Below are 27,485 nucleotides of genomic sequence, written 5' to 3'. Positions count from 1 at the left end.
AAACAAATGGAAGGTGATGCACTGCCACCTTTTCAGGGCAACGATGGGCGGGTATGGAAAATAAAACTCTTCATTGTTCTGTACCAGAGGTTTGCTGAAAGTTCAAAATAAAGTCAAAATACCTCATCAGTGTACCATCTGTAACAGGCGAGCAGGTGAGGACACAATTTAAAAAAGGACACACGGTCTCCACAATTGTTTGTTGCAGTGAAAGACAAGCAGCTTTATTTGCATTTATTGTACATCCTGGATTAACTAGGCTTCAGCTGCTTGAAGGCTGCAAGCAAGCTGGTAAATAGCCGTGCACCTGGTCACCATCGGTGATACACCTTTTGTGTCAAGACTCAACGAACACTCACAGGGGTTAGCAAGAAAAGAACTTTGCTTAAAAAGAATGCGTTACCTGCTACCAGGACCTCCGAACCCAAACATTTGGTTTATCCACGTTTCCTACGTAACAAGAGGCATGCAACGTGTTGCTGTGTTTCCCCCATGTTCTCTACATTACAACAGCGACTACACTTCAAATAAAAAAACTTAATTAGCTGTAAAGCACTTTGGGAGATATTTAGATTGTGAAAGGTGCGAGATAGATACAAGTTCTATCTATCTTTCTTTCTCTCACATTTCAACACGTAGCAGAGACCCAGTTCAAAATCCCAGTCCGTACTGAAATAGCAATCTTACCTAGTACAGCAGTATGAGCATTTGGCCTGAGTGACCCTGGACAGGAGGACTAGAGGGGAGGAATAAATTAGCAAGGCGGTTCATAACATAACCCTCCAGTGGAAAATGTGAATGTCTGGTTGTTGAGCGATACTAGGAGCAGCTTTGGCTGGAATCCCTTTCCCGCCACTCAGTCCATCAACACTCACTGTCCAGTTTAACACACAGGAAAGTGCCTGCGTGGATGAAATATAGCTTCCAGCTGCCCACAAAATGCTACAATTAATGAAGGAGTTAAAATGTAGTCACAGTTGTAATGCAGGAAACACAGCAGCCCATTTGTGCACAGCAAGTTCCCACAAGCAGCAATGTGATCATTACCTGATTACCTGTCTTTGTAACGTCGACTGAGGGATAAATATTGGCCAGGACACCAGGAAAAACTCAGAGATAAAAACAAAAAACTACTGCGGATGCTGGAAATCCAAAAACAAAAACAGAATTACCTGGAAAAACTCAGCAGGTCTGGCAGCATCGGCGGAGAAGAAAAGTTCTCTGCTGAAGGATCGTGAGGACTCGAAACGTCAACTCTTTTCTTCTCCGCCGATGCTGCCAGACCTGCTGAGTTTTTCCAGGTAATTCTGTTTTTGTCACCAGGAAAAACTCCCCTGCTCTTCTTCAAATAGCATTAAGAAACCTTTTTGAGATCAATCATGATCAATCAAAATGAGATCAGCCACGATCGTATTGAATGGCGGGGCAGGCTGGAGAAGCTGAATTGCCTACTCCTGCTCCTGGTTCTTATGTTCTTATATCCATCCAAGAGGGGAGAAGGGGCCTCAGCTTAACATCTCGTCCAAAAGGCAGGGCAGCACTGGAGTATCATCTTGAATTGTCCATCAAGTCAAGAGGTGAGAAAGGCTTGGGTGGGGATTTTCAGCAGCACAGGGGCTGGTTAAGGGCAGAGGCAGGCAATTTTATGGAGACGCAATTAGTTTTCCTTTATAATGCAGAAGGTGTCAGAAGCTCAGCTGGGTTTACAATTGAGATACTGCAATTGAACACCATGTACCTGAACTCAGGAAGGGGAGAAATGATCCTAATCACTATCACAGTTCAGCCTCTCATGACATTGCACAGCAGGAGACAAGATCAAAGTTAATCTTCCAATTGAAAAGATCATAGAGGCATTGGAGATGGCACAATGAAGATTCACAAGAATGATGCCGAAACTGAGAGGTTATAACCAGCAAGAAAGGCTGACAAGTCTGGGATCTTTACTCTAGAAAAGAGAAGGCTGAGGGGGTGACCTGATAGATGTTTTAAAATTTCGAAGCGGTTTGATAAGGTAGACATTGAGGAAATGCTTCCATGTGAGAGTGAGCGAGGCCAGACCCAGGGGCCATAAATATAAGGCAGTCACTAATAAATCCAATAAGGCATTCAGGAGAAATTTCTTTTTCCAGAGAGAGGTGAGAATATGGAACATGCTTCCATGAGCGAAGAGCACAGATGTATTTAAGAGGCAGCAGATAAGGACGTGAGGGAGAAGGGAATAGAAGGTTATGCTAATAGCGTTAGGTGCAAAGGGCGGGAGGAGGCTCGTGTGCAACATAAAGACCAGTACAGGGCAGCTGAGCCAAATGGCCTGTTTCTCTGCTCTAAATGCTGTATACTTCTATAAAGAATTTGGGGTTAGAGGACAGAGTATAACCAGACCAGGGCAAGAACTCTGAAGTCAAATAGTCACATATTTGCATTACAAATTTTTATGTCACACCGTCATGAACAGTGAACCTGTAGCAATTTCACTAGAAGAATGCAATTACTGTGTGATATGCTGACACTGACAGTTTCCATTATAAATGTGGTTGCAAGAGTGCATAATGGGTAAAAAAAAATTGACAGGAATTTTTAAATGTATTAGCAGACAGATACCTCAATTTGAATTATGAAGAGGGAGGCTATACATTCAGTTTAAGTACATATTTCCAGGAATGAACCAAAACAAGGCTATCTGATAATCCACTCACAGGGTCAATAACTCAAACATTGGGCTGTTACTTTCAATAATTTTTGTTTTAGAGTTTTGAACAAAAATCGAGTATTTTAAAATAGATTTTCAATCCTGAAATCTGATATTAAACTACGGAATTTAAGAAATGCAGACATAAATTTTAGTTCGTTACGGGTTTTTTAATTCAACATCTGGATTATTCTGCTTCAAACTCTGGCAGGAATGATCCTTTTCTCCCATTTTCACTGTTATTTAAAAAGAAAAGTGATTATGGCTCCTTCCTGTCAATCCCAGAGGTGTAAGTGCTCTGAACTATGATGGAAAAGTTTTCCAATCTAACAATACCAGGCTCCAGAAAAAAAGTAAAGTAGTCTGAATAATTCATAAAAAGCATAAAAGTGCTATATAAATGCAAGACCTTATTCCCCACTTTCAATTAAATAGTTCAAGGATGACTATGCGTTTTTCAAAGAATTAAATTTTAAAAATTAGTAATTTGTCAAATTTTGATCACAAACGATCTCAGTAATAATCTGCCACTGGTGTCTTAAGATTTCAATAACGCTATTTGGCAGACCTCACCGCATGCAAAATTACAGCAATGTTTCCCTTACGCATCAAATTTACAGCACAGAATTGAGCCATTCGGCCCAACCTTTTTTTTTTATTTGTCCAGGTCTTGCTACATTTGGACATGGACTGCTTCAGTATCTGAGGAGTCACGAATGGTGCTGAACATTGTGCAATCATCAGCAAACATCCCCACTTCTGAACTTATGATGGAAGGATGGTCATTGATCCGCAGGTACAGTGCGGGGACCTCGACTGTTTACAATTTGTATAAATGACTTGGGTGAAGGGATGGACGGGACGGTTTCCAAATTTGCTGATGACACAAAAAGATAGGTAGGAAAGTAAGTTGTGAACAGGACATAAGGAGGCTACAAAAAATATATAGATAGGTTAAGTGTGTGGGCAATGATCTGGCAAATGAAGTATAATGTGGGAAAATGTGAAATTGCCCATATTTTTGGGCATGAACGCATCTGCGCTGCTCGCCTCAACTACTCCACGCGGTAGCAAGTACACAGCGAGAATCAATGTAACGCACAATCTGCAACGTGCTTTCAAATTTGAGAGAGGTGTTAAGAGTATTGAGTGCCGTTCTGGTCACCATATTAGAACACTGAAGACGGGTCACACGGACTCGAAATATCAATTCTGTTTCTCTCTCCACAGATGCTGTCAGACCTGCTGAGTTTTTCTAGCATTTTCTGCTTTTACTATTTCCCTGACCTTGGATCCCTGTTACATTGTCCTGCTGGCCCCACAGGTGTGACATAATTGGATTTCTACACATGTGCAGGCCAGTGCGTACGTGCAGTTGGGCACTGGCAGCCATCTTGCTATGGCAGGAGACACAGCCAAAAAGGAAAGAGAGAAGAGGTCTTTTTAAAATGAAAGAAGAATGAGAGGCAAGCTCATTGAAACCTACAAGACTCTGAAAGGCTTTGATATGGTGGACGCTGAGAGATTGTTTCTGCTGGTCGGGGAATCTAAAACACAGGGGCACAGTCTCAGGATGAGGGGCCGATCGTTTAGGACTGAGATGAGGAGAAATTTCTTCACTCGAAGGGTTGTGAGTTTTTGGAATTCTCTACCCCAGAGGGTTGCGGATGCTCCATCGTTGAATATGTTTAGGACTGGGATAGACAAGGACTGGCTGGGCTGAATAGCCTGCTCCAGTGCCACATCTCCTATATAAACGCAAATATGCCAGGTCACGAGTTTTCTTCTCTCTCACCCTCCCAGTAGGATTTCAACTATAATGGTGTATGTGAAATTTCACCAACTGCTTGATCTGGAGAATCCAAATAACACTAGTCTGAAATACTGGTAGTTATAGGCTTGTTATTCACTGCGCTGGGGGTAAGTTAAGTGAGCTACAATGTCTTGCCTTTATACAACACATTTAGTTTAATTATCCCAAGGCATCTGACTAACAGAAAGAAAAGCACACCCAGCCCTAGTACAGAAAGTAACTAAAAGACATGATCCCAAAAAAACAAGTTTCAAAGGAGTCATATAGACTGAAGACTTTGCCACCAAGAGTGGAGGAAGGGAAAAGCACAGGAGGCCAGAAGCAGAACAACAACATAGGCTTGTTGCAGCATAGCACACTGGGCTTCTGTCGGCAGACACATCAGGAGGAGAAAAGCCATGAAGGGATCTGTAGACAAGAAACGAGACACTGAATTCAATACATTTGAGAGGGGATAGGAAGCCAATGGCAGTCAGTGAGGATGGGGTGGTGAACACGCGGCACAGCGTAGAAAGCAGGCAGAACTTGTGATTTGGAATTCACGCAAATTGGAACTTGGGTAGCTGATGGAGAACTGTTGGAGAAGTCAAGCCTTTAGGGAGACAATGACATGGATGAGGGTTTCTAGGATGTTATAGAGAGAGTCACAGAGACACAGTGGAACAGCACCTAAACACAGAGGCTTAAGTGCAAGTCCTTTTGTATGTAGTTTATGCGTCCCAGTAAGTGATGTAACATTGCCCAGTGAACACTAAACAAGCTGTGCCCACCTTGTGCACAACTGCAGTGGGAACAATGAGTCACACTGTTTCTATGCAACACATCACAAATGCTGGTCCGCAACCATTGGCAATATTGTTAAATCATAAATTTACAAATTGAAATAGACACTTCAAAAATTGATTATAGAAGATAATATCCACATAAAGAGTAAAGGTTGTAATGCAACCTCGAAAAATCGGATTAAGGTTTACAAACCGCACAACTACACGTTTATAGCCTTTGATCACGCTCCAATTCTCAGCTACCTGGTGCCCTACATAGTGGAGCCCTCACCTATTAATGCTGCCAACAGCTGTGGCCTCATTAGCTTTTACCTGCAGCTAGATAAACAAAGCTTAAAAAAAAATCCCCCAAAACACTGACTGGTTGAAACACGTTCGCTCAAAGAACTCAGAAAGCCGGATCTCGCTACATCTCTACGAGCTTCGCAACCACAAGTTATGTAACAGTTTACTGACAAGCACACCGAGTAAAACCACATACTTCCAACGGCTCCTCGAACGGAGGGATGTGGGTTCATGGCGAGTTTCCGACCTTGGTCCACCACCATTCGTCGGAATGAAACAAGTAGAAATTGGAGGCAGCTTTTTTTTTAAAAAAACCTAGAGCCGGCTCTTGCACATCAACAAATGGTTTGGATTACACCAGCCATAAAGGACGGTTGATGAGAAAGGACATTCAGCCTGTGTGTTCAAAGATCCACTTAGTCACAGATCCCAACACCTATCTCTTAATCAGTTAAATAAAAACAGAAAATGCTGGAAAAACTCAACAGGTCTGACAGCATCTGTGGAGAGAGAAACAGAGCGAACGTTTCGAGTCCGTATGACTCTTCTTCAGAGCTGAAGAGAGGTAGTAAAATGCAATGGGATTTATAGTGTTGTAGAGAAACTGGGAGAATGGGATGGAGGCAGGGTGTGTAGGAGGTATAGTCAAGGTAACTGTGGGAGTCAGTGGGCTTCTAATGAATATTGGTAGACAGTCTATATTACGACCAGTCCCTGGACGAGGCACCCGAAATTGTTATGATCCTGGATGAGGGGGGAGATGGTCTGGTTCCCTTTCTTTATTTGACCCTCTCGGTTGCTCGCAACAGGGTTAATTTGAAAAAGATCCCTTCCCTCGTGGATACCTTTCCCCAGTCCAAATGTTTTAAAAAGAGCCAATTTAACCAGGCTTTCTTCAGTTAAAGAAACTGTGATTTTATTAGTTAAAGCACGAGAAAAAAATAATAAAAACGCAAACACATACACACAGATTAGAAATGAGCCTAGAAATAAAAGTTAAAAAAGATATACAATTCAGTCCTTTGACTTGTTCGTGAGGAGTAGATGGTGAAATGTTGCGGCCGTTAAGTTGGGGTGATTCCGGTTGAGCTGACTTAGGCAGTTGAGCAGTTGGTTTAGAGATTTTTGGTTCTGCAGGTTAGCTGAAAGGGGCTGTCCTGTTTCCTCTTTGACTTGCATCCAGCAATCAGAGAGAAAAGACGTTTTTTACCTGCAAGTGCAGGGGTGCCCAGTTGGTGTTCTTCAGCTGTGACCCTCACAGCACACACACACACACACACCAGACTAACACATGGAACTACAGTTGCAGTTGACTTTTTCAAACCCCTTTTCCTTGTGTATTCCTGGAAGGGAAAAACAAACATGTCTTTCGCCCAGATCTGTTTTCTTTTAACTCAGTTCATGTTCACAGCCTGGGATACAACTCAACAGGTGATGGTTTCGGCTGAAACGGTAATCAATGCCCATTGTCTCCGCAACCACAGGAGATTACAGTTCAGTTTACATTGTATCTTTTCCTTTGAAGTGCCTCTGCCTGAAGTAGGCCATTAGGTGCAACATTCCATTCTCTCTGAACTAGTTGGTCAAGTAATCCGCATAGCGAGTGATTACCTTACAGTCTCAGCCAGCTTTTGTTTGTACGTCTTTTTTTTAAAAAAAACACGTCTTACTTCAAAGTTCAAATGTCCTTAAGTAATTCGGAGATAGGATCCGTGGTCATGACATCCAGCACAAGAAATGGAGAGAGGATACTAAAGCCCACCACATTTCTACCTCTCTTCAGAGTTCTGAAGAAGTCATACAGACTCAAAACATTAATGCTGGTTCTCTCTCCACAGAGGCTGCCAGACTTGAGCTTTTCCACCATTTCCTTTTTTTATTTCAGTTTTCCAGCATCTGCAGTACTTTGCTTTTATCTTAATCAGTTAAGTCCTTTCTAAACACACCTGTGTTCACGCCACCAGTTTCTGACGCACAACACGTTTGTAATCAGATGAAGCCACAAAAGATAAAACTCAAAATTGTTTCTTATGCGCAGGGGTCAGCTCTCAGTCCGAGCTCTGACACGGCAATGCAGGTTTGGAAGGTGGTCACGTATCAGCTTCCAGGAGCTGCTTGAAGCAGAAAGACTACAAAAGGAGGTTGAAAGAAAAATACGGCATTATTCCCTTCTGGCTCAGTTGGGAGCGTGTAGTCTGGTGGGTAGCTCAGCTGGGCTGATGGGAGAAGTCCAACTTTAACTCCGTTGGACCAGTCAGCTACAAACTGAGATCATCCTGATGATCTAATAAATGTGAGAGGGGGAGCCGGAATGGGGAGAAGACAGGGTTCCCATCCAATTGCCACCCAGTGACTTCTCCTGTACTTGTACTTGGATGTTGAATGAGAATGCAACTTCAATCCCGCATGGTCAAATAATCTTCCAGCACTCACACAGGGAGAAGGGTCACTTGTAACCAATTTTATTTATTCTCTCAAGGTGTGGGCGTCACTGGCTAGCCCAACATTTACTGCCCATCTCTTAATTGCCCTTGAGAAGGTGGTGGTGAGCTGCCTTTTTGAACCGCTGCAGTCTATGTGGTGTAGGTACACCCACAGTGCTGTTAGGGAGGAAGTTCCAGGATTTTGACCCAGTGAAAGTGAAGGAATAGCGATATATTTCCAAGTTAGGATGGTGTGCGGCTTGGAGAGGAACTCGCAGGTGGTGTTTTCCCATGCAACTCCTGCCCTTGTCCTTCTCGGTGGTAGAGGCTGCAGATTTGCAAGGTGATTTCGAAGGATTGCTACATTGCATCTTGTAGGATGGCACACACACTACAGCCACTGCATCGGTGGTGGAGGGAGCGAACGTTCAAAGTGGTGGATGGGGTGCCAATCATGCCGGCTCCTAGATAGTGTCGAGCTTGAGTGTTATTGGAGCTGCACTCATCCAGGCAAGTGAAGAGTATTCCATCACACTCCTGGCTTGTGCCTTGTAGATAGTGGACAGACTTTGGGGAGTCAGGAGGTGAGCCACAGAATGCCTTTGCCCTGCTCTTGTCGCCACAGTATTTATATGGCTAGTCCAGTTCAGTTTAAGTCAATAGTAACCCCCATGATGTTGATAGTGGGGGATTCAACAATGGTAATGCCACTGAATGTCATGGGGAAGTGGTTAAATTTTCTCTTATTGGAGATGGTCATTGCCCGGCACTTGTGTGCAGCAAATGTTACTTGCCATTTACCAACCCAAGTTCTGAATGTGATTCAGATCTGGCTGCATATTGGCAAGGACTACTTCAGTGTCTGAGGAGTCACGAATGGTGCTGAACTTTGTGCAGTCATCAGGTAACATCCCCACCTCTGACCTTATGATAGAGGGAAGGTCATTTGATGAAGCAGCTGAAAATGGTTGGGCCACTACTGGGAGAGTTACTGGAGGCACACCAAAAGTCAGTGTCCTCAGGAGAGGAGGGGTGGGTCGACAATGGGAGGAATATATTTATTCCGCAAGCTTTCACCTGCATACACACCTCATTCAGGCAGGTATATAAAGAAATCTCACGATGTTTCAGATGCTTGCTAACTCACTGCAGCATGAGGTTTGCCAAGTCAAAGCATACACACAGCATAAATGCAAGCAAAGGCAGATTCACCTGAACTCCATTAAGATACTTGTTTACTTTGGGCAGCTGCAAGTTTCCGAGGTCAAATACTATGAACTTTATTGGAGTGGTATTGCAATATTTATCACAGTCCAACTAAAAGCACTCCAGAAAGTGGGATAAGAAATTCTCAAGAGACATATCACTCTACAAAAAGTGTGACAGAACTGAAAGTTATAACCAAATGAAATGAAAGGAACAAACAGGGTTTCTCTGGAAAAGAGAAGGCTGAGGGGCGTGACCCAATAATCTTTCAGATAATGAAATGATTCCATACGGGAGATGCAGAGAAAACTTTGAACTTGTGGGGGAGTCCAGAACCAGGGGGCCATAAAAATAAGGCAGTCACTAACAAATTCAAAAAGGGAATTCAAAAGAAAGCAAGAGAGTGGCAAGAATGCGGAACTCGCTACCACATGAAGTAACTGAGGCAAGTAGTATTGATGCATCTTAAGGGGAAGCTTGATAAGCATGCGAGGGGGAAAAGAAATAAAACTGACAGGGTGAGATAAAGTTGTGTGGGAGGAGGCTCATGGGGGGGAGCAGAAGAATCAGCTGGACAGCCTATTTTTGTACGATCAAATTAATCTACGTAGCCACTAAAAAAACAGTGTAAATCTCCACAGAACCATCAGCAATCAGATGCAAAATTTAAGCCATGTTCCTGTCAATTCAATGCTGCAAGGGCACCATTTGTGGAATGAGCATTAAATTGAGGCTGCATCTTCTCATTCAGCTGGGCAGAGAAAGAAGGCTCATGCCATGATTCAATGAAGAATGGGAAGTTTTGCTGCTCTCTTAAATCAAGATCCCACCCTCAGCCAATGACATTCACCTCATTTGTCATTTGTGGGATCTTGCTATGCGGAAACGGACTGTCACGTGTGCTAACATGATGACAGTAACTGCGCTTCAAAAAAAATAGTAATTGGATGTAAAGGTTGGGGTTTTCTGAGGGCATGGGGCATTCCATAAATCACAAGTTCTTAAAGATATATGTGCTCTCATCTTCTGCCAGCTCTTCAGTATCTGAGTAGTTTAGATGCTGAAATGTGTTGGCTGCCAGAGACAATGTGAAACGAGGGTCACATTCCAAGGCTGTGGCTATACTGCACAGAATGCAAAGATCATCCTGCAACACCCAACTTATACTGTGGGCTGTGATCGCGTTCAACCCCATCAGGAGCAGCTTCTGCTCAAGCTCAATGACACGCAGTACCACTCCATGATTCTGAGACTTTAGACAGAAATGCCTTTTAGAATGGGAGATTCTTCTTATGTTTGTTTATAAATTGCCCAGTAGATTTAACAAACTGCCTAAGCACTTTTTAAACCCATCTTCACACTGGACCACAATTATAAACAGCCCCAACGGTGAGGTACAACCCTCCCTTCTCCCCCATCCCTAGGGTCTGACTTGGAGTGGTACTTCCAGGTGGTGTTGTTCCCATCTGTCTGCTGCCCTTGTCCTTCTTGATGTTAGTGGTTGTGGGTTTGGAAGGTGCTGTCTAAGGAGTTTGAACCTACTGTGCCTGTGCTAGAGACTGTGCACTGGTTATAGGAAAGATACTGACTGAACAAGGAGAAGTGTTTACTTTCTGGAAGAATGAACATTGGACAGGTAATTGCACTCTGCTTCCTCAATCAACTCCCTTATCGATATTTTTCTTGAGAAGGTGGGGGAGGGCAAGGGGTGGACCCTGGTGATTGTAATCAGTTTTCCTTTGCATCGTTACAGGGCTTGTTGAATTTTGGCTCTTCCTTTAAAGAAAACAAAGACTTGGCAGGCAACATCCCGGCTCATAACACAAAGGTACAGAGAGCAGAGATACAAAGGCATTGCGTCAGAGCTCAGTAACAGTACATAAACAAGCCAACCTCGGGACATAGAGAGAGATTCCACGGTCCCTCTCCCCTCCCATTCCTGCGAGAACTTAACAAGGGTTTCTGAAGTAGAAATTCTGCGACCAGCCATCGCAGTGGACAGTTCCTGCCTCTGACCCATACAGACCAGGATAGCCCCAGGTTCATTCTCCAGACCCGTGCAGAATTTTAACTAATGATGGGGCTCTGAGTAAAGGTCACAGGCCTGAAACATTAACTCTGCTTCCCTCTCTCCACAGATGTTGCCAGACCTGAATACTTCCAGCATTTTCTCCCTTTTTGTTTCTGAGCACGCACGTTTCACGGCTAGGATGCTACAAGTTACGATGGCGCCCCTGGGCTAAAGGGGCTGTACATGCACCGAATCCAGGGTCGACCTCGGCTTTTGGGTACCCCCATCCCATTAGACAGCTTGAAGGCTTGCACACCCTTAAGCTTGCTCAGTTGCTCAAGGAGGCTGGCCACTTTGGGAAAAATACAAGAAGAGAACCAGCTCCCGATCAACTGTACCCCAGTGGGGAATCACTTTTCAGGGGACGCGGAGTGGAGTGGAGTGGCGAGCAGAGAATATGAGTTTTAATAAAAAGAGAGAGAGAATCCACATCCAATTCCTGTAGTGGAAGGGACAAAATGCAAAGTTGATTCCAATTATTGAAACAAACCCCCTCATTCCCCAAAGGGAAAAGTACTCTGTGGAAATACTTTGCGAGCAAGGCTTCAAGGGACTGACCTTCAGCAGTGGAAAAACCAACACAGACCCCCCCTGGCCTTGCTAAGCAAATCTGTAAACACTGTATTCAGCACATGCTGCACTTGAAAAATGGCAGCTACTGAAGTCCCGTCACTAACACCTTCAGGCAATTACAGTAGTTATTTCACAAGGGAAAGGAGAAATATGCTGTACAGCCGAGACCCTATGCCTCTCAAAGCAGCATAGCACACGCAATCAAGTTCTACAGTGTTTGCTCATATTGTGCTGTGAAAGATGTAAATCGTAAAGCAGCTGAGAGTATGTCGCAATCTGACAGTGCCTCCAGCCTCAACAGGGTCAAGCATCTCAACTGAAGTCTGCAACCAGCCAAGTCGGGGGGCCCCCGCACAGGGTCCAGTTCCATTTCTTCGCACCTACTTCTGTAATATTGTGCAGTGAGCCACATGATGCATGAGTCAAAAAGATGTGCTACAGAGCTTCCACAATGAGTCAGCTCGTAAAGGCAACTTGTTATAGCCATCCATTCAAAACACAGGGTGCATAGTCCAATTCCTGCTTACAATGAATTGGCCAATCTCATCAAGGATAGCGGTAATGTTCATTGCCCTCTCCCCAGGTTACAGAAGAGGGCATTAAAAAAAAAAGCAGCTATGTTTCAGATCACCATCCAGCAGCTGGCTAAACTGGAAATGGGCACCCGGACAGGATCAAGGGTTTAACTGTGAGGGCTATCACTCTCGATTTCCCTGATGGCAACCAGCTCAAACATTTAAAAAATGGTCGCGTGTGATGACGACTTGCATCTATATAGCGCCTTTCACATAATAAAATGCCCCCAGGGCACTTCACAGGAGCACTAAATCAGACAGAAACTGGCACCAAGCCAAAGGAGAAGACATCAACAGCTTAGTCAAAGAGATAGGTTTTAAGATTCCCTTTAAAAGGGAGGGAGAGAGGGAGAAGCAGAGTAGTTTAGGGAGGGAATTCCAGATCTTCGGGCCTTGACACCCAGCAGCCTACTGGAAGGTAGCTATTAAATTACACCTGTGCAAGTAGACAGCCACTTCAAAGATGAGAGACAATTAGCTATTGAGAAAAAGGGATGGGAAAAACAGTAACAGAAAATAAGAAAATATCCTAACGTGCTCTGTCCAAGACAGAGTGGGAACCTACTCCAACTTCAATGCTCATGGCTCCTCTACTGTCGGAGTGCTTGGGGGATAAGACAATGAATAAAAGCAGCTGTTGGTTAAATGCCATTGGACTGACTAGATGAAAACAATTAATCTGGCATTGTGATTGAATAGGACATCTCTCTCCATTAACAGCGTAACTTGTCAAAAAGTCTATGGAGAAACACTGAAACAAATTTTTACACAGCGACATCAAGTGCAGACTACAGCAACGATCAGATACTTGCCACTTACCCCATCAACATATGCACAGCAATGAAGAGCAAAGATTTCACAAACCCCACTAAACACAAGCAACATCCCTCGGCTAATTTGAGGAAGAACTGTATTTTTTAAAAATGCAGCAAGCAATAATGACCAGGAACTCGCTGCCTCTACGAGAATGGTGGAAGTGGGGACGATCAATGATTGCTAAAGGACAATGGATGGGTTCTTGAAGGAAATAAACTTGCAGGGTTAAGGGGACAGAGCGGGGGAATGGGCCTGACTGAACTGCTCTACAGAGAGCCGGCATAGTCTCACCGGGTCAAATGGGCTCCTTCTGCGCTGTAATGATTGTGACTCTTTGATGTAGAATACCATAATAGTAGATGCAATACCATAGAACCCATTAAACACTAACTACAGTCATAACCCCCATTACACAAACCCGATAACCACACTCACAAAACATAGTGAGATCCACACACCCCAGTAAATATTAGCACAGAGACACTGCCAATTTAAATTTCCCTTCCCACAACTTCCCATCCATATCTGCATCAACATTAACCAAATTTCCTGACTTAAACCTCCAGGGCCGATACAATATATCCCACAAACGACTAACAGCACTGAGTACAAAGTCAATAATTACTTTCTCAGACACTGCACTTCCCAGAAAAATTCAGAAAAATTTTCTTCTCGTGCCTTCCAGATTTTAAATGGGCTGATTTTTCCACTGCCTCCCTATACTCACAAGGCAGTAAAGGCCAATTTAAAAAGCCATGTGTGTCACAGTGGCTGGGGTAGGGACGAGGGGGCAGTTGCGGGGGGAGGGGGAGGGGGGATGTCACTATAAGATAACAGTTTCAGGCAGAACAATTGTTTACGCCCTCCTTGCCCCTGCATCATCTGACCCCATTTCTCATTTTAGCTGTTTTTGTTTTAATGCTTTAGATCCATACATACAGAAGGGGTGAAAACTACAAAAACGATGAATCCTCAGCTCAGCTGCAGTGCAGTGGGTAGCAGTCCCGCCTCAAGGTCAGAAAGTTGTGGGTTCAAGTCCCACTCCAGAGACGTGAGCGCGTAATCAAGATCTACACTCCACTGCAGTGCTGAGGGGATGCAGAATTCTCAGAGGTGGTGTCATCTTTCAGCTGAGACGTTAAGATGAGGCCTCATCTGTGGACATAAAAGATCCCATGACACCATTTGTAAGAAGAGCAGGGGAGTTCTCCTCCAGTGTCCTGGACAATATTTATCCCTCAAGCAACATCACTAAAAAGATTATCTGCTCATTATCACATTGCTGTTTGTGGGAGCTTGCTGCGTGTAAATTGGCTGCTGAGTTTCCTACATTGCGACGGTAGCTACACTTCTAAAGGACTTCATTGCTGTAAAGCGCTTTGGGACATCCTTAGGACATGGAAGGTGCTACATAAATGCAAGACTTTCCTTTTTCCCTCTGCACTCCTGGGGTGGGGAGAAAGTTCTTCTTTCCTGAAGGCACCACTTAATCCTAAGTACTGTTTCACAAGAACCGACATCCCTTCGAACACCTCCACAAGTCACCTTCACAGTTGAGCACAATCACTCACTGGGCAAGTGTTTAGCTAACAAGAGACAGTGCCATAAAAAGCAAGAATATTGCAGTATGTTATCACGAATCTCAGAACCACTTCAAAAAGGGAAGAGCAACAAAACCTCAACTCAAACATTCCTGCAAGCTTCGCCCGATACAAATGCTTTTGTTACACAAGGAAGACAAGGCACCAATTTTGCGCTCAGTCATGTCCCAAAAATAACAAGTGGTCTGTAGATATCATAGCCTGTTAATCCATTTCTCAGTCTGACAATCCTCCAGGATCCCTGCGCACCTCCCATTCTGGCCTCTTCTGTATCCCCAATACTTACTCGTATTGTCCCTTCAGCTGCCCAAACCCTAAAATTCCTTTGCTAAACCTCTCTACTTCTCTCTCCCTCTTTAAGAGGCTCCTTAAAACCCACCTATTTGGTCACTGGTTCTGATATCTCCTCATGGTTGGGTGTATTTGCTAATACTCCTGGAAAACAGCTTAAAATGCTTTATACGTGAAAGGCGCTATATAAATGGAAGTGCTGCTGCTGTTGACGATTGAGGGAGGAATATCAGGACATCAGAGCTCCCTGACCTTTTTCAAACATTTTGCGGGATCTTTTGAGATGGACCTAAATCACTGAAACATCGTATCTGAAGGAGGACCCTGCAGTCCTGCACTGTAGCATCAGCCTGGACTGTGTTCAAGTCTTCGAGCTGGCTCAATGAAGATCCAAAAACTTATGCTTAGATAGACCTGTGCAGCAAAGAAAGGTCGCATGGTACCAAAGATCATAAGAAATAGGAGCAAGACTAAGCCATTCAGCCATCAAGCCTGCTCCGCCATTCAATAAGACCATGGCTGGTCTGATAGTGGCCCCAACTCCACTTTCCTGTCAGTTCCCCCCCCAACCCTCAACTCAGTTGTCAATCAAAAATCTGACTAACTCAGCCTTGAATATATTCAATGAACCAGCCTCCACTGCTCTCTGGGGAACAGAATTCCAAAGGCTAACGACCATCTGAGAGAAGAAATTCCTCCTCATCTCCGTCTTAAACGGGGAGAGCTCTTATATTTTTAAACTTTGCAAACCTCTCAAACATGGGGAAAGTGAGGGACCTGAAGAGGGATGGGTACTTGATACAGGCACAGATATTAGGGAGGGGCAACCAAAGGATTGGTCAAAGTTAGGTTTAAGAAGGGTCTTAAAAAGATGAGAGCCAAGTGGAGAGGCAGTCGAGGTTAGAAATAAAGTCCAAAGTTGGGGCCTAAGGTGACCAATGATATGGAGGGTAGCAAATAAGAGGCTAGCGTCAGAGGAACTAACGGGAGGTCGTATGGAGAAGGTTACAGAGATGGGAAGAAGCAGAATCATGAAGGGACTTAAAATGAGGATGAGAATTTTAAATTTGAGTCACTGAAGAGCTGGGAGCCAATGTAGGTTTGTGGGTTGGCTGGGTGAGTGGGACCTGGTACAGGTAAGGGTGCAGACAACAGACTTTTGGATGAATTGAAATTTAGAGGTTGGCCAAAGTGCAACAGAATAATCAAAACACAAATATATGGATGAGGGTTTCTGCAGCAGATGGGCCGAGGCAAAGATCAGCAATATTGTGGAGACGGAAGGAGGTGGTCTTTGAGATGGAGAAGATATGGATTTGAAAAATAAATTCAGGGCTCAGACTAGGACACCAAAGGTTGCAAACGGTTTGGTTCAGCTCGAGATAATGATTGAGATGGGGTGGAATCAATGAGAAGGGTATAAAGTTTGTGGTGGGACACAAAGATAAATAGCTTTAGCCTCCCCAATGTTTTGATTGGAGGAAATTGGGGCTTATCCAAGTCCAGGTGCTGTACAAGCAGCCCTGACAAAAAAGAGGCAGTGTCAAGAGACATGGTGGAGAAGTAGAGTTGGGTGTTGCCTGTTTGAAGGGGAGAAAATACCAGGTGAGTAGGTGGAGAGACCAAGGTACGATTTGTTGATAATTGCCACCACACCTTTGCTGCACATCAACATGACAGCTAACATTATGTAAACTATCAGAGGACTGAGATGAAGAATCAAGACCAGATTGGATAGGACTCTGCCAACTAAGGAGAAGAGAGTAAAATAAGATAAATTAGGAAGGTGTTTGTCAACTCCAAGCTTGAGTTTTGAAAGGCTACAGCCAGAGTAAAGAAAGATTGAGGAATTCTAAGAGGAGATTTGATCGAGGTGTTTAAAATCATGAAGGGTTTAGATAGAGTAAATAAAGAGAAACTGTTTCCAATAGCTCAAAGGTCAACAACCAGAGGGCACAGATTTAAGAGGTGACAAGAAGAAAAACTTATTTTGGCGCAGGGAGTGGATAGGGTGGTGGGTATAGATTCAACAGTTCCTTCAAAAGGGAATTGGATAAACACTTGGGAGGAGGAAAAAAAATTGCAGAGATATGGGGAAAGAGCAGCGGAGTGAGACTGTTCTTCAAAGGTGACAACACAGGCTCAATGGGCCAAATGGCCTCCTTTTGTCCTGTACTATTCTTATGTTAAGGAGTTCCCTAGTTTTAAGGTTCTGGGAAAGGCTGAGTTAGAGTTGAAGATGGTGCAATGTGTCTTAGTTTCAATACCGCAAGGATGCAGAAAGTAAGAGTATATGGGACAATACACAGGGTCAACAATTGGGAGCAGTAATGACCACAGAGCAAAGAGGGGAACAAAAACGAAGAGAGAACGGAGGGAGACTGAGAAAGCTGAAAATGTTTGCATTGAATAATATGGAAGTGACCCAGATTAAATCAGCTAAGTTATACAAAGAATTTTAAGACTCCATGTAGTTTCAAAACAGGAAAGCACAGCAAAAACATCTTGTAAGGGCAAATATCAGCATCATCGCTCTAATCCTGTCTCTGGATATCACAAGCTGATTCTTTGCAATGATTTCATTCCCGAATGCCCTTGCCTTAAACCCAGAAAATATAAATTTTAGTCAAGACAGCAAGGAACCCCGACAAATGATGAATATAGTCATGTCCCTGCAGATTTCTGACCAACTCCGTGCAGAGACTGATAATTAAAACATTCTCTCTGCAGTTAAAAGAAATTATAATTTTCATATCAAGGAAGTCAGAAGGATTTTGGATGGCAGCACCTAAATCATCAGCTTGCAAACATTGGTTGAAAAACAAACTTTTTAAAACTGCCTGGTTTATTCAGCATTCAAAGAATACACCTCTTCACTACTCCCTCCTCCTCTCCTGGTCTGTTTACAGATAGATAAATGGGCCTTCACTTGACTAAAGAATTCAGTGGCAGCTGTACTCTTCACATTCTGGCCTCCTTTGCATTCCTCCCTTCCTTCGCTCCTCTCCAGTGGCAGGGCCGTTAGCTGCTTTGGGCCCACACCGTGAATGCGCTCTCTCAGTCCTTCAAGACTTGCCACGGCTCTCCCCACCTTTACAAAGGCCTTCCATTTCCTCAGCCACTTCTCAGATCACTTCCCCCAACACTCTTCTGAAAATTCTCAGCACTCATTTCTTCACTCTGCAAACAGTTTGGCAGTATTCTACTACGTCTAAATTTTAAATATCTCATCCTTGTTTTCAAAACCCTCCACTGTCTCACCCTTCCCTATTGTCCGTAATTTCTTCCAACCCCACAACCCTCTGAGATATCTGTGTTCCTCCAATGCCAGCCTCTTAAATTTAATTGCTCCACCAGGCACTAAGCTCTGGAATTCCCTCTCTACACCGCTTTCCTCCTTTAAGACATTCCTTAAAACCTATCTCTTTAGCCAAGCTTTTGGTCACCCAGCCTATTGTCTCCTTATATGGCTTGGTACCATAATTTTTTTTAAATAATGCTCCTGTGAAGTGCCTTGGGACGTTTTATTGCATTAAATGTACGATATAAATAAGTTGTTCCTGAAAAGAGAGACATGTTGCAAAGGGGAACTGATTGACTGATCAAACCAAAGATGTTCCTCTGGCTGTTTGCAATAGGCAAAGTACCAACTAAAATCAACCATCACGCGCTTGCAAAACCCAAAACAAAACATCCACTGTTAGATGTGATTCCGCAACTGGACAGCACTCGCTGAACAACCCTGAGTGAGCTAAAAGCGACACTAAGAACCAATTTAAGATAATCAGTCGAGCTTGTAATCTGACTCATTTACACTTGATAGGAGCGACATACATTCATACACAGGGACCCGTTCTCTGCAAACAAAAGAAATATATTCAAGCCTTGAACCTTTTTTTGAATTACCCGGAGGCTCAGGGAACCTACAGTTCTCCGTGCTTTCTCCATGGCAATGCCTCGGCCAATCAGGGGCAGCTTGCCAACCAGTCAGCACCCCCTTTTATCCTGTAGTATAAATTGTTGTGATTATTTGAAATATGACATTCTTCCATTTGTCCTGATGAGTGCAAGATGCAAAGCTTTGGCAACATGTCTCTCTTTTCAGCAATACTCAAGTTCTGTACCAGCAAGGGGCTGTGAGTTGTTGTTAATGACATTAACTTCACAAACAGAAATTGTAATCTTGTACCTTTGGTACTGAGGAGGGCAATACCAGCAGTATCACTGCCGTCACCATGTTCCCCGTCAAGCCTCACGCCATCTTGACTTGGGTATGTATCACCCACCATTCCTTTATCATTGCTGGGTCAATTTCATGTGACTCCCTACCCAACAATATTATGGGAGCTCCACCTCCACGAAGGCTGCAGCAATCACCAGCTTCTCAGAAACAGCATTGCCCACGCCAGGGGATAGCAAATATTTTTTTAATTCTTACACATTAACCACAGACTCATGTGCAAGATGCTAAAGATTTGGAAGACAACAATTTGCATTTGTATAGCATCTTTAGCATAGTAAAATGCTCCCAGGCATTCCACAAAACAATCTGATGGTCAGAACCCGCAAGTACTTGTCAACCAATGTTTCTACTAAACTGCGCAGATGTAGCAACCTGGAAGGTTCCGAGCAGGCCTTGCTCTGTGCAAAATGCCACACAGAAACGCAAAAAAACTTAAAGGTACTGCACATTGAAAAAGAACTGGCTGGTCGCAACATCTTCTTACAGGGAACAAAGATAGTGACATCTGGCATAACAAGCTTGTATAGGAAATGTTGACATAGCAATTCATAATAGTAAACATTCACACAAAAAGCAGGACGAAAAATTGTGAAAGAGGAAACAAAGTTTGCAGATAGGAACTGTGTTCTCAACATATGAATTGTATGACAGAGGATACTTTTCAGTGAACAACAGCAATCATCTTCCACAAAGGTGTTTGCACCAGGAGCTCCAGAAAGAGTGGGAAGGGGTGGGGGGGAGGCGGTGAAATGGAGAAACAAGGGTTCCTCATCTCTAACCAATGACTCCCATTGCTCCACCCTCTGCTGGAAAGTCAACATCTGGAGAAGACTGGACTTAGTTACAATATCTACAAAGAATGGGTATTTGGAGGAGGTCAAACGCCCTCAGGAGGTTTTGGGGGGGGGGTGGCAGCAGAGGAGGAAGTGGGGGAGAGAGAGAGAGGGGGAAACACACAGACAGAGAGAGAGAGCGCAAGCGAGAGAGAAAGAGAAAAAAAACTGAAGAAAAAAAACCTGGTTGGCAGGCAGCCAAATCTAACACTCTAGCACTTTCCATTCAATTCCTCCCATGTCTACAAGGCTGAGCCACTTCTGAGTGGTATACACAAGGCAATGTAATTCGTGATCTACTAACGTAAATAAAAACAAGCTCTGTGCATTACTAATGTGCATTCTTTCCCTGGTCACTGAAAATCTAACTCCTGTATCATTTCTGACTTCTGCCAATGATGCTGCCTCCACCTCATCACTGCAAAACATGAAGCTCAGTAATTTCCCAACAAACAGTCTGACAAGAATGTACATTAGGCAAATCTCAAGGAACATTATGGTTTGCAACAAAGAACACTCCAACTGACAATCTTTTGAAGAATTTTTAAAAATTATATAAAAAGAGCACGCTGCAGAATTTGGTATATTGGAAAATAAAGATCACCTGGGCTGCTTCACAAGATATGCAGGTGAAACGAAAGAAGACTTGCGCTTTTCCAGCAATGCCATATTTCACAACAGTCTCTGAACACGTCAAGAACTTCACATACAATGAATCGTTTTGAAATGCCGCGATTCTTGCTATTCAGGAAACGTAAAAGCCATTTTGCGTACACTGAGACCCTACAAGCTGCAAAGGGATGAAGAATCAATCTGTTTTACAGCGATGGTAATTGAAGACAGATTGGCAGCCAGTACACGAGAAGAGCTTTTTTCAACCCAAAGTGCCATGGGACCTTTTTAACATCCACCTAAACAGGCAGACTGGGTCTCAGTTTAAATTAATTGATGCAGAGACTATGTCAACATTTAACAAATGGTTGAGGGGAAAGGGGAATATAGGCGGGATATGAGAAAAGAGCGAGCGCAAGGGATTAAGGCATCTGTTTATGTGGAGGATAAAGACCAACACACAATGGTTAGGCCTGTTTTTCTGTTCTACGTGATTTAAGGACACGACCTCTGACAAGGCAGTTCTCCCTCAATACTGCACCGGAGTGGTCAGCCTAAATTACATTTTGTACAACAGGAGAAAAGGATGCTAATTGGTTGACAAGTAGACTCTCATTGTCCAAGGGTTGCCATGGAGAAAGCAATGGGGAGCTATAAGCTCCCCCAAGCCTCCAGGTAATTCAAAAAAGGCATGAGGTTTCAACATATTCCTTACATTTACAGGGAACAGGTCCCTGTCACTTCTAGCAAGTGTAAATGAGTCAGGTTAGGAGCACAACTGATTATCTTAAGTTGGTTGCTAGTGTAGCTATTAGCACACTCAGGCTTGTTCAGCAAGTGCTGCCGAATTGCTGAATCACATCTAACAGTAGACGTTGTGTTTTGGGTTTCACAAGCGTGGACTGTTTGAGTACAGTCCATATTCTGATTACTATGAATAACCAAAGGAATGTGTCTGATTCGATCAGCCAATCATTGGGATGTACAGCCTACGTACCTGGCATCACACCAGCACTGAAATTCATACACAATGTTGCTCAATTGTGTGGTAGGATGCAGGTCTTTTCGGACAAAATTTGGCATTCTTGCATTTGTCCTGATGTGTGCAAGACGAAAGGTTTTGGCAATGTGTCTCTCTTATCAGCAATATTCAAGTTCTGTGCTACCAAGCGAATGCTTAAGTTACATTGTTAAATCATGTAGTAGGGTGTGAAACCACAACTTTCTGACTCACAGGCAAGAGCATGACCCTTAAAGCTGCCTTGAAGAGGCCCAAGATTTGGTTTAAAGTCCATTACAATCGCTTACCAGAGTTTTCATTAACTATGCCTTTGTGCAAAGCTGGGAATGCTGCTTATAGTAAATATACAACCAGCAGGTAACCAAATATTGAGACTTGGGTTCAAAGCTCACTCTAGTGACTTGAGTACATTATTTAGGCTTGATACTTCATTGCAGTACTGAGGGAGTGCTGCACTGTTGGAAGTGCTGTCTCTGATGAGACGTCAGATCGAGACCCCGTAAGTCCATGCAGGTAATTCAGGTGGACATTCAAGGCCAAGAATGCTTTCAATGTCCTGGCCAACATTACTCCCTCAATATTTATATAGCGCTTTACAAAAGTGCGTCAGGGCACCCCAAAAGCACTTTATAGCCAGTGAAGCAATTTGCACACGGCAAGGACCCACAAACAGCAATAGGATACTGAGGTATCAGCCCTGCCGCAGTGGATCGCACTCTTACCAGAGTCAGAAGGTTGAGGGTTCAAATCCCATTCTAGAGACTTCAATCCATAATCCAAGCTGACAGTACTGAAAGAGTGCTGTGCTGTCAGAAGTCCTGTCTAAAACTGAGGCTCTGTCAGCCCTGCTAAGTGGATGTAAAACATCCTTTTCAAAGAAAGCTACAACCATGTTTTACCAGGGAGCTTCTACCCTGTACACAATGCTTAATCATCAGCAAACCAATGGAAGATATTTCCCATATTTTCATTTCCCTGCTCTCAATTTTTTCTTCGCCTCTCTCAAAGTTGGATGGACAGTTTGTACATTTTGGTGTAAGTCCATATATTTAACAATGGGAAGGGAAGATGGGGGGACCGGGGGTGGGGGGTTGGAAAACGCAATGTTGTCAAAACCAGTCCCACAATTTTTTTTCATCCAATGCTCTTGCATAGTCACTTTCAACAAGGGAATGAAGTCACTGACCAGCGGTCACAAATATGAGCTTCAGCCAATTGTTTCTCTCCCTCTCTCAGGAGAGTTACCTGTGACACTCATGTCGGAGCCTGTGCTGAGAACAGCATATTAGAAATTAACTTTTAATTCATTAAACTTCAGGCACTTTTGCTATGACAAAGGGAGGGGAAAAGGTAGAGGGGAAGGGAGCCGACAAAGGAGACAGATGGAAAGGGATAATTAAACCAGCCACTTAGAATTCTCCTGCTGGTACACACGCTTCTACATCCGTTCTCAAGAGATTCCTGCTTTAGCTTTTTTTCGCCCACCCACAAACAAGTTAAGCCTTGGTAAAAGGATGCTCAACCCATTGCAATAATCCATTCACACAACACTCACCATTCTGGGCCAATATTTATTCACCAAATCAGATCAGTAAAAAAACAATTATCTGGCCATTATCACATTGCTGTTTGTCGCGACTGTAGGTCACTCATTGGACTCTTCAGTCACCCGAGAGCTCATTGTTAGTAAGGAAGCAAGTCATCCTTGACCCCGAGGGACTGCCTAAGAAGAAGCTGTTTGTGGGAGCTTGCTGTGCACGTATTGGCTGTCGCATTTATTACAACAGTCACTTCATTTCAAAAAGTACTTCATTGGCTGTAAAATGCTTTGAGGCACCTGATGGTCATGAAAAGCACTATATAAATGCAAGTCTTTTCTCTGGGATAAAATGCGTTGTCCCAGAGCTCCAGCAAAACAGTTTGTGCATCTGAATGAAACTCCTGACAGCAAGATAGTACTCTTTTTTTCAAAAAAAGAAATTAAAATATAAACATTTACAGGGGCAAGCAAGCAAGAGTCCCGGTAGAACTGAATACATCAATCATAATATTTTTAAACTAAATGGAGGCTGAATAAAGCAAGCAAGCAGCATTGAAAACTCAGTTTTATAGGATTATCAAAAGTATTCAGTGAAATCTGTTAGATCTCCTCAGAGTAGTTGTGAAAGTGACTTATATTACTCGTGAGTTTGGATTCAGTGGCAAAGTATCATCCAACGAACGGATGGCAATATATTCTCTTGCGGTTAGATCAGACTATAACTCATGGTTCCACAGGTGAGATATTCACCCACAAGAATAACACAGTCACCACATGCTAAAAAGAACACTTTAAATGCACATTTCTGTTCTGTACTATTGGGGCAATGTTAAGTTCTACATTACTGCATTTTCCAGAACAATGGAGCACACTTCACCAATGATTTTCCCATGCATATTTAAAAAGGTGAAACACTAGCAAGGGGAGGAGATAAATCGCATTGCAACATGTTTTGAAAAAAAGTAGGGATGGAAGTCTTTCTTAAAGCCGCAGACACAACTTTCACTGGAACACGGTTTACAGGAAGCATTTTAAAAAACCCAGCTCCTCCATAAAGAGCCACTGCTTTACAGTAACACGAAAAGGTGAAATTCATGCAACTTTATATGACATGGGATCCCAAGGCTCTGCCTAATTTATTTGGGGGGGATTGCAATTAGTGACTCTTGTCCAATTGGAATTCATTGACCGAATAAGTCAAATCTCATTTTTATTACACGGGATTTTCACTGGTATTTTGGGAGATTCAAAGTGGATCAGTGGCCACGTCCTGATTCACGACTTAACCAAGAAATCACCACACAATCGTCAACAGAGCCTGGGAACTAAAATTCTGAAATAAGAACAGAAAATTCTGGAACGGCACATATCTTAATACATGCAGATTTTTTTTTTTAAATGTCCATATTTTCAAAATTCCAGTATGGGTAAACACTGAGATGTTTCACAAACATATAGCACACTATTTCTAAATCAAACCAGCACAAGCCAATGTACAACTTATTCCAATAGCACAACGCTGCCTTAAAATTTATGTCCTTTTCAAATGCACCCAAGCAATTAAAATTTATTTTGTCTCCCTAAATAGCTTGCATCTGCCCTGCCCCTCTCACCAATGTGACTACAGTGACATTTAAAAAATCTTTAGTTACAGGTCTGGGCAAGACCAAGGAAATCAGCTCGAGTCACAGGAGGTTAAAAAAAAAAACCTTCACATTGCAAGAATAAAGGTTTTTTAAAAAAACTTTTTTTTTTAAAAATTTTTTTAAAAAAACAGGCCCTGTTGTCCTTGCTCAATCCCCGACTCTCGATTTTAGCTCCAACCAGGCTAGTGCGAGCTGTCGCTTTGGCCCCCTGTAATCCAGCCCCAGGCTTTTTGGTGCACGTTAGGCCGCAAACTACAGCAATCTAGGGCAGGGAGATGTTGACAGAACATGTCATTTAAATTTCCACACAGGTGAACAGAAATGTAAAAGGAAAACACACCATTCCAAAATAATTAGATTGGAGCCAATTCTGAATGTGAAGTCATAAAGCTTGTTTTTAAAACTCTGGAGGTTTTTGAACACTTACTTTTTGGTTCTGTTGGGCCAATGTTGGCCAGGATGAAGAGAGTCACCAAGGCTAATATCAAAGTCTTTCTCCCCATCCTGGAACTAGAATCTTCCTGTTGCAGCTCCAGATCAACACCCAGGCTCCTCACAAACACACAGGCCTTGGATATAACTGAATGAAATACAAAATAAAAGACAGGGAACAGGGACAACCCTAATAAAAGTTGTTCATGGGAGTGCACTTGGGGGTGGGTGGGTGGGAGGGGGGAAAAAAAAAAGCAAGAAAAATGATCCCCCCAGCAAAGAAGGTCAACTATTTTAAGCACCCCCCCAAATAAAATTTTCTTGAATTTTCTCTGAACAAAGATTAAATAAAGTGAATTTGGCAGTTAAATTGGAAAAAAATCCTTCATTCTGTCCATGAGGGTAGGGGGGAATTAATCTGTCCTTTTCACCCCCTTTCTTCACAAAGTCTTTTTTTTTTGGTGAGTTTGTTGGGGGAGAGCAGGAAGATTAACAATTTTACTCCCCTTTTTTTTTTCCTCCTCGCTTCTAGGTTTTTTTGGAGGATTAATTTTTCCACAACAGCTGAAGAAGTCTTTCTCAATCTCTTTCTTCTGCAAAAATTCTCTGGAAATCACATTGGAGTTGAAAAGGTTGTGGCTTCACTGCCAAACTCCCCAATGCAAGAAAGCCCTCATTTCTTCCTCTTTTATATCATCTTCAAACTCCTTTTTTTATATTGATATTTCCTTTTAACTCGATGATATCACGGGAAGATGAAACTGTTCGCTTTCCCCCCCCACATTACCAATCCTGAGAGGAGAGAGGAAAAAAAAAAAATCCCTTCAGGAAACAATCTGTTGAGAAAACGACAAACCAAAATCTCCTCCAAGACAATTTTCCTTGAGTAATATCAACTTGATTTTCTTTGGCTTTCTGCCTAGGCTTCCTCTTCTTTTTTTTTTCTATTGCAAAGTCGCCCAAAGAAAATATCAAAAAGATCCCTAATTCACCAAAGGCACAAACAAAAAAAAAATGTTTAATAAATTATCAGAACACCAGGCGCCAAACTGCACAACAACCAGAAAATCCTTGAAGGGTTTTTCCCCCTTTTGGCTTCAACACATTCCAAAGTGATTCTCTTTCTCCCAATGTTTTTTTTTTCCTCTTTCTCTTGTGTTTCTTCTTTTAAAAGTAATTGAAATTGAATTGTTTTTTTTTTGAGGGATTAAAACTGGTGGACAAGCAACAAAATAAAAATACAATTTGGAGGAGCAAAGGAGCCTTGAACCATTAAACCAAGCGCAAACTTCTTCTGGCTGTGTCGAGTAAACAAGCACCGCCAGCCCAGAGAGAGAGGAGAGGGAGGGGAGAGCAAGGGAGACTCGACAACTGCAAAAATCTGAACCAGGAGTTTAGCGTTTCATGGACTGGACTCTGATAAAACCCAGAGAGACAGAGCAAGAGAAAGAAAAATGCAAAACATGGACTGTGGTGAACATCAAGAAAAAAACAGAAACTGGTTTTGCAAGAAGGGTGTTGCAGAGACAAAGGAGACATGGAAAATCTGGACCGATCCATAAACACATTGGAATGGACTGAAGGCAAAACAACAATCCAGATAATGTTTATTCAGGGAAATTTTGAAATTACATAGTGTGCGTAGTAAGGTATCAATGTTTGACATGTGCACACTTCTTTAATCCAACATTATATTGGGTGCGGCATCCTGTTTTAGTTCCGTTCCAATGCTCCCATGGTCGACCTCCTGATCCCTTCATAAACTTGAGGTCATCCAAAACGTTGCTGCCTATATTCCAACGCACACCAAATCCTGTTCATTCATCACTGCTGTGTGTATTGATCTACACTGGCTTCCAGTCCGGAAGTGCCTTTATTTTAAAATTCTCATCTTTGTTTTCAAAGCTCTCCATGGCCTCCCATGTCCCTATTTCTGTAATCTCCTTCAGCTCCACAACCTTCTGAGATCTCTGTGCTTTTGCCTCTCGCACATCTCCTGTTTTCGTTGCCCAACCATTGGTAGTTGT

The 27,485-nt window shown here is 43.0% G+C and overlaps 1 protein-coding gene across 3 annotated transcripts in view; it reads right to left on the bottom strand.

Moving 5' to 3' along the window:
- The window catches only part of LOC144688981 (insulin receptor-like), a 221,145-nt gene extending 194,354 nt beyond the window's left edge, over window positions 1–26,791 (bottom strand). For 2 of the 3 annotated variants that reach the window (XM_078556060.1, XM_078556061.1), the window contains exon 1: window positions 25,454–26,791. In XM_078556060.1, coding sequence (XP_078412186.1) covers window positions 25,454–25,529 — 76 coding nt within the window. In that variant the 5' untranslated portion in view covers window positions 25,530–26,791. Of the gene's footprint in view, window positions 1–14,178; window positions 14,395–25,453 lie in introns of all 3 variants that reach the window. The other variant, XM_078556062.1, reaches the window with a different exon arrangement.
- Window positions 26,792–27,485: the final 694 nt, after the last annotated feature.

This window comes from Cetorhinus maximus, chromosome 13 (genome assembly GCF_964194155.1).
Source record: "Cetorhinus maximus chromosome 13, sCetMax3.hap1.1, whole genome shotgun sequence".
Taxonomy (NCBI): domain Eukaryota; kingdom Metazoa; phylum Chordata; class Chondrichthyes; order Lamniformes; family Cetorhinidae; genus Cetorhinus; species Cetorhinus maximus.
Note: the sequence above shows the minus strand (reverse complement) of the source record. Positions and strands in the feature narration are given on the sequence as shown.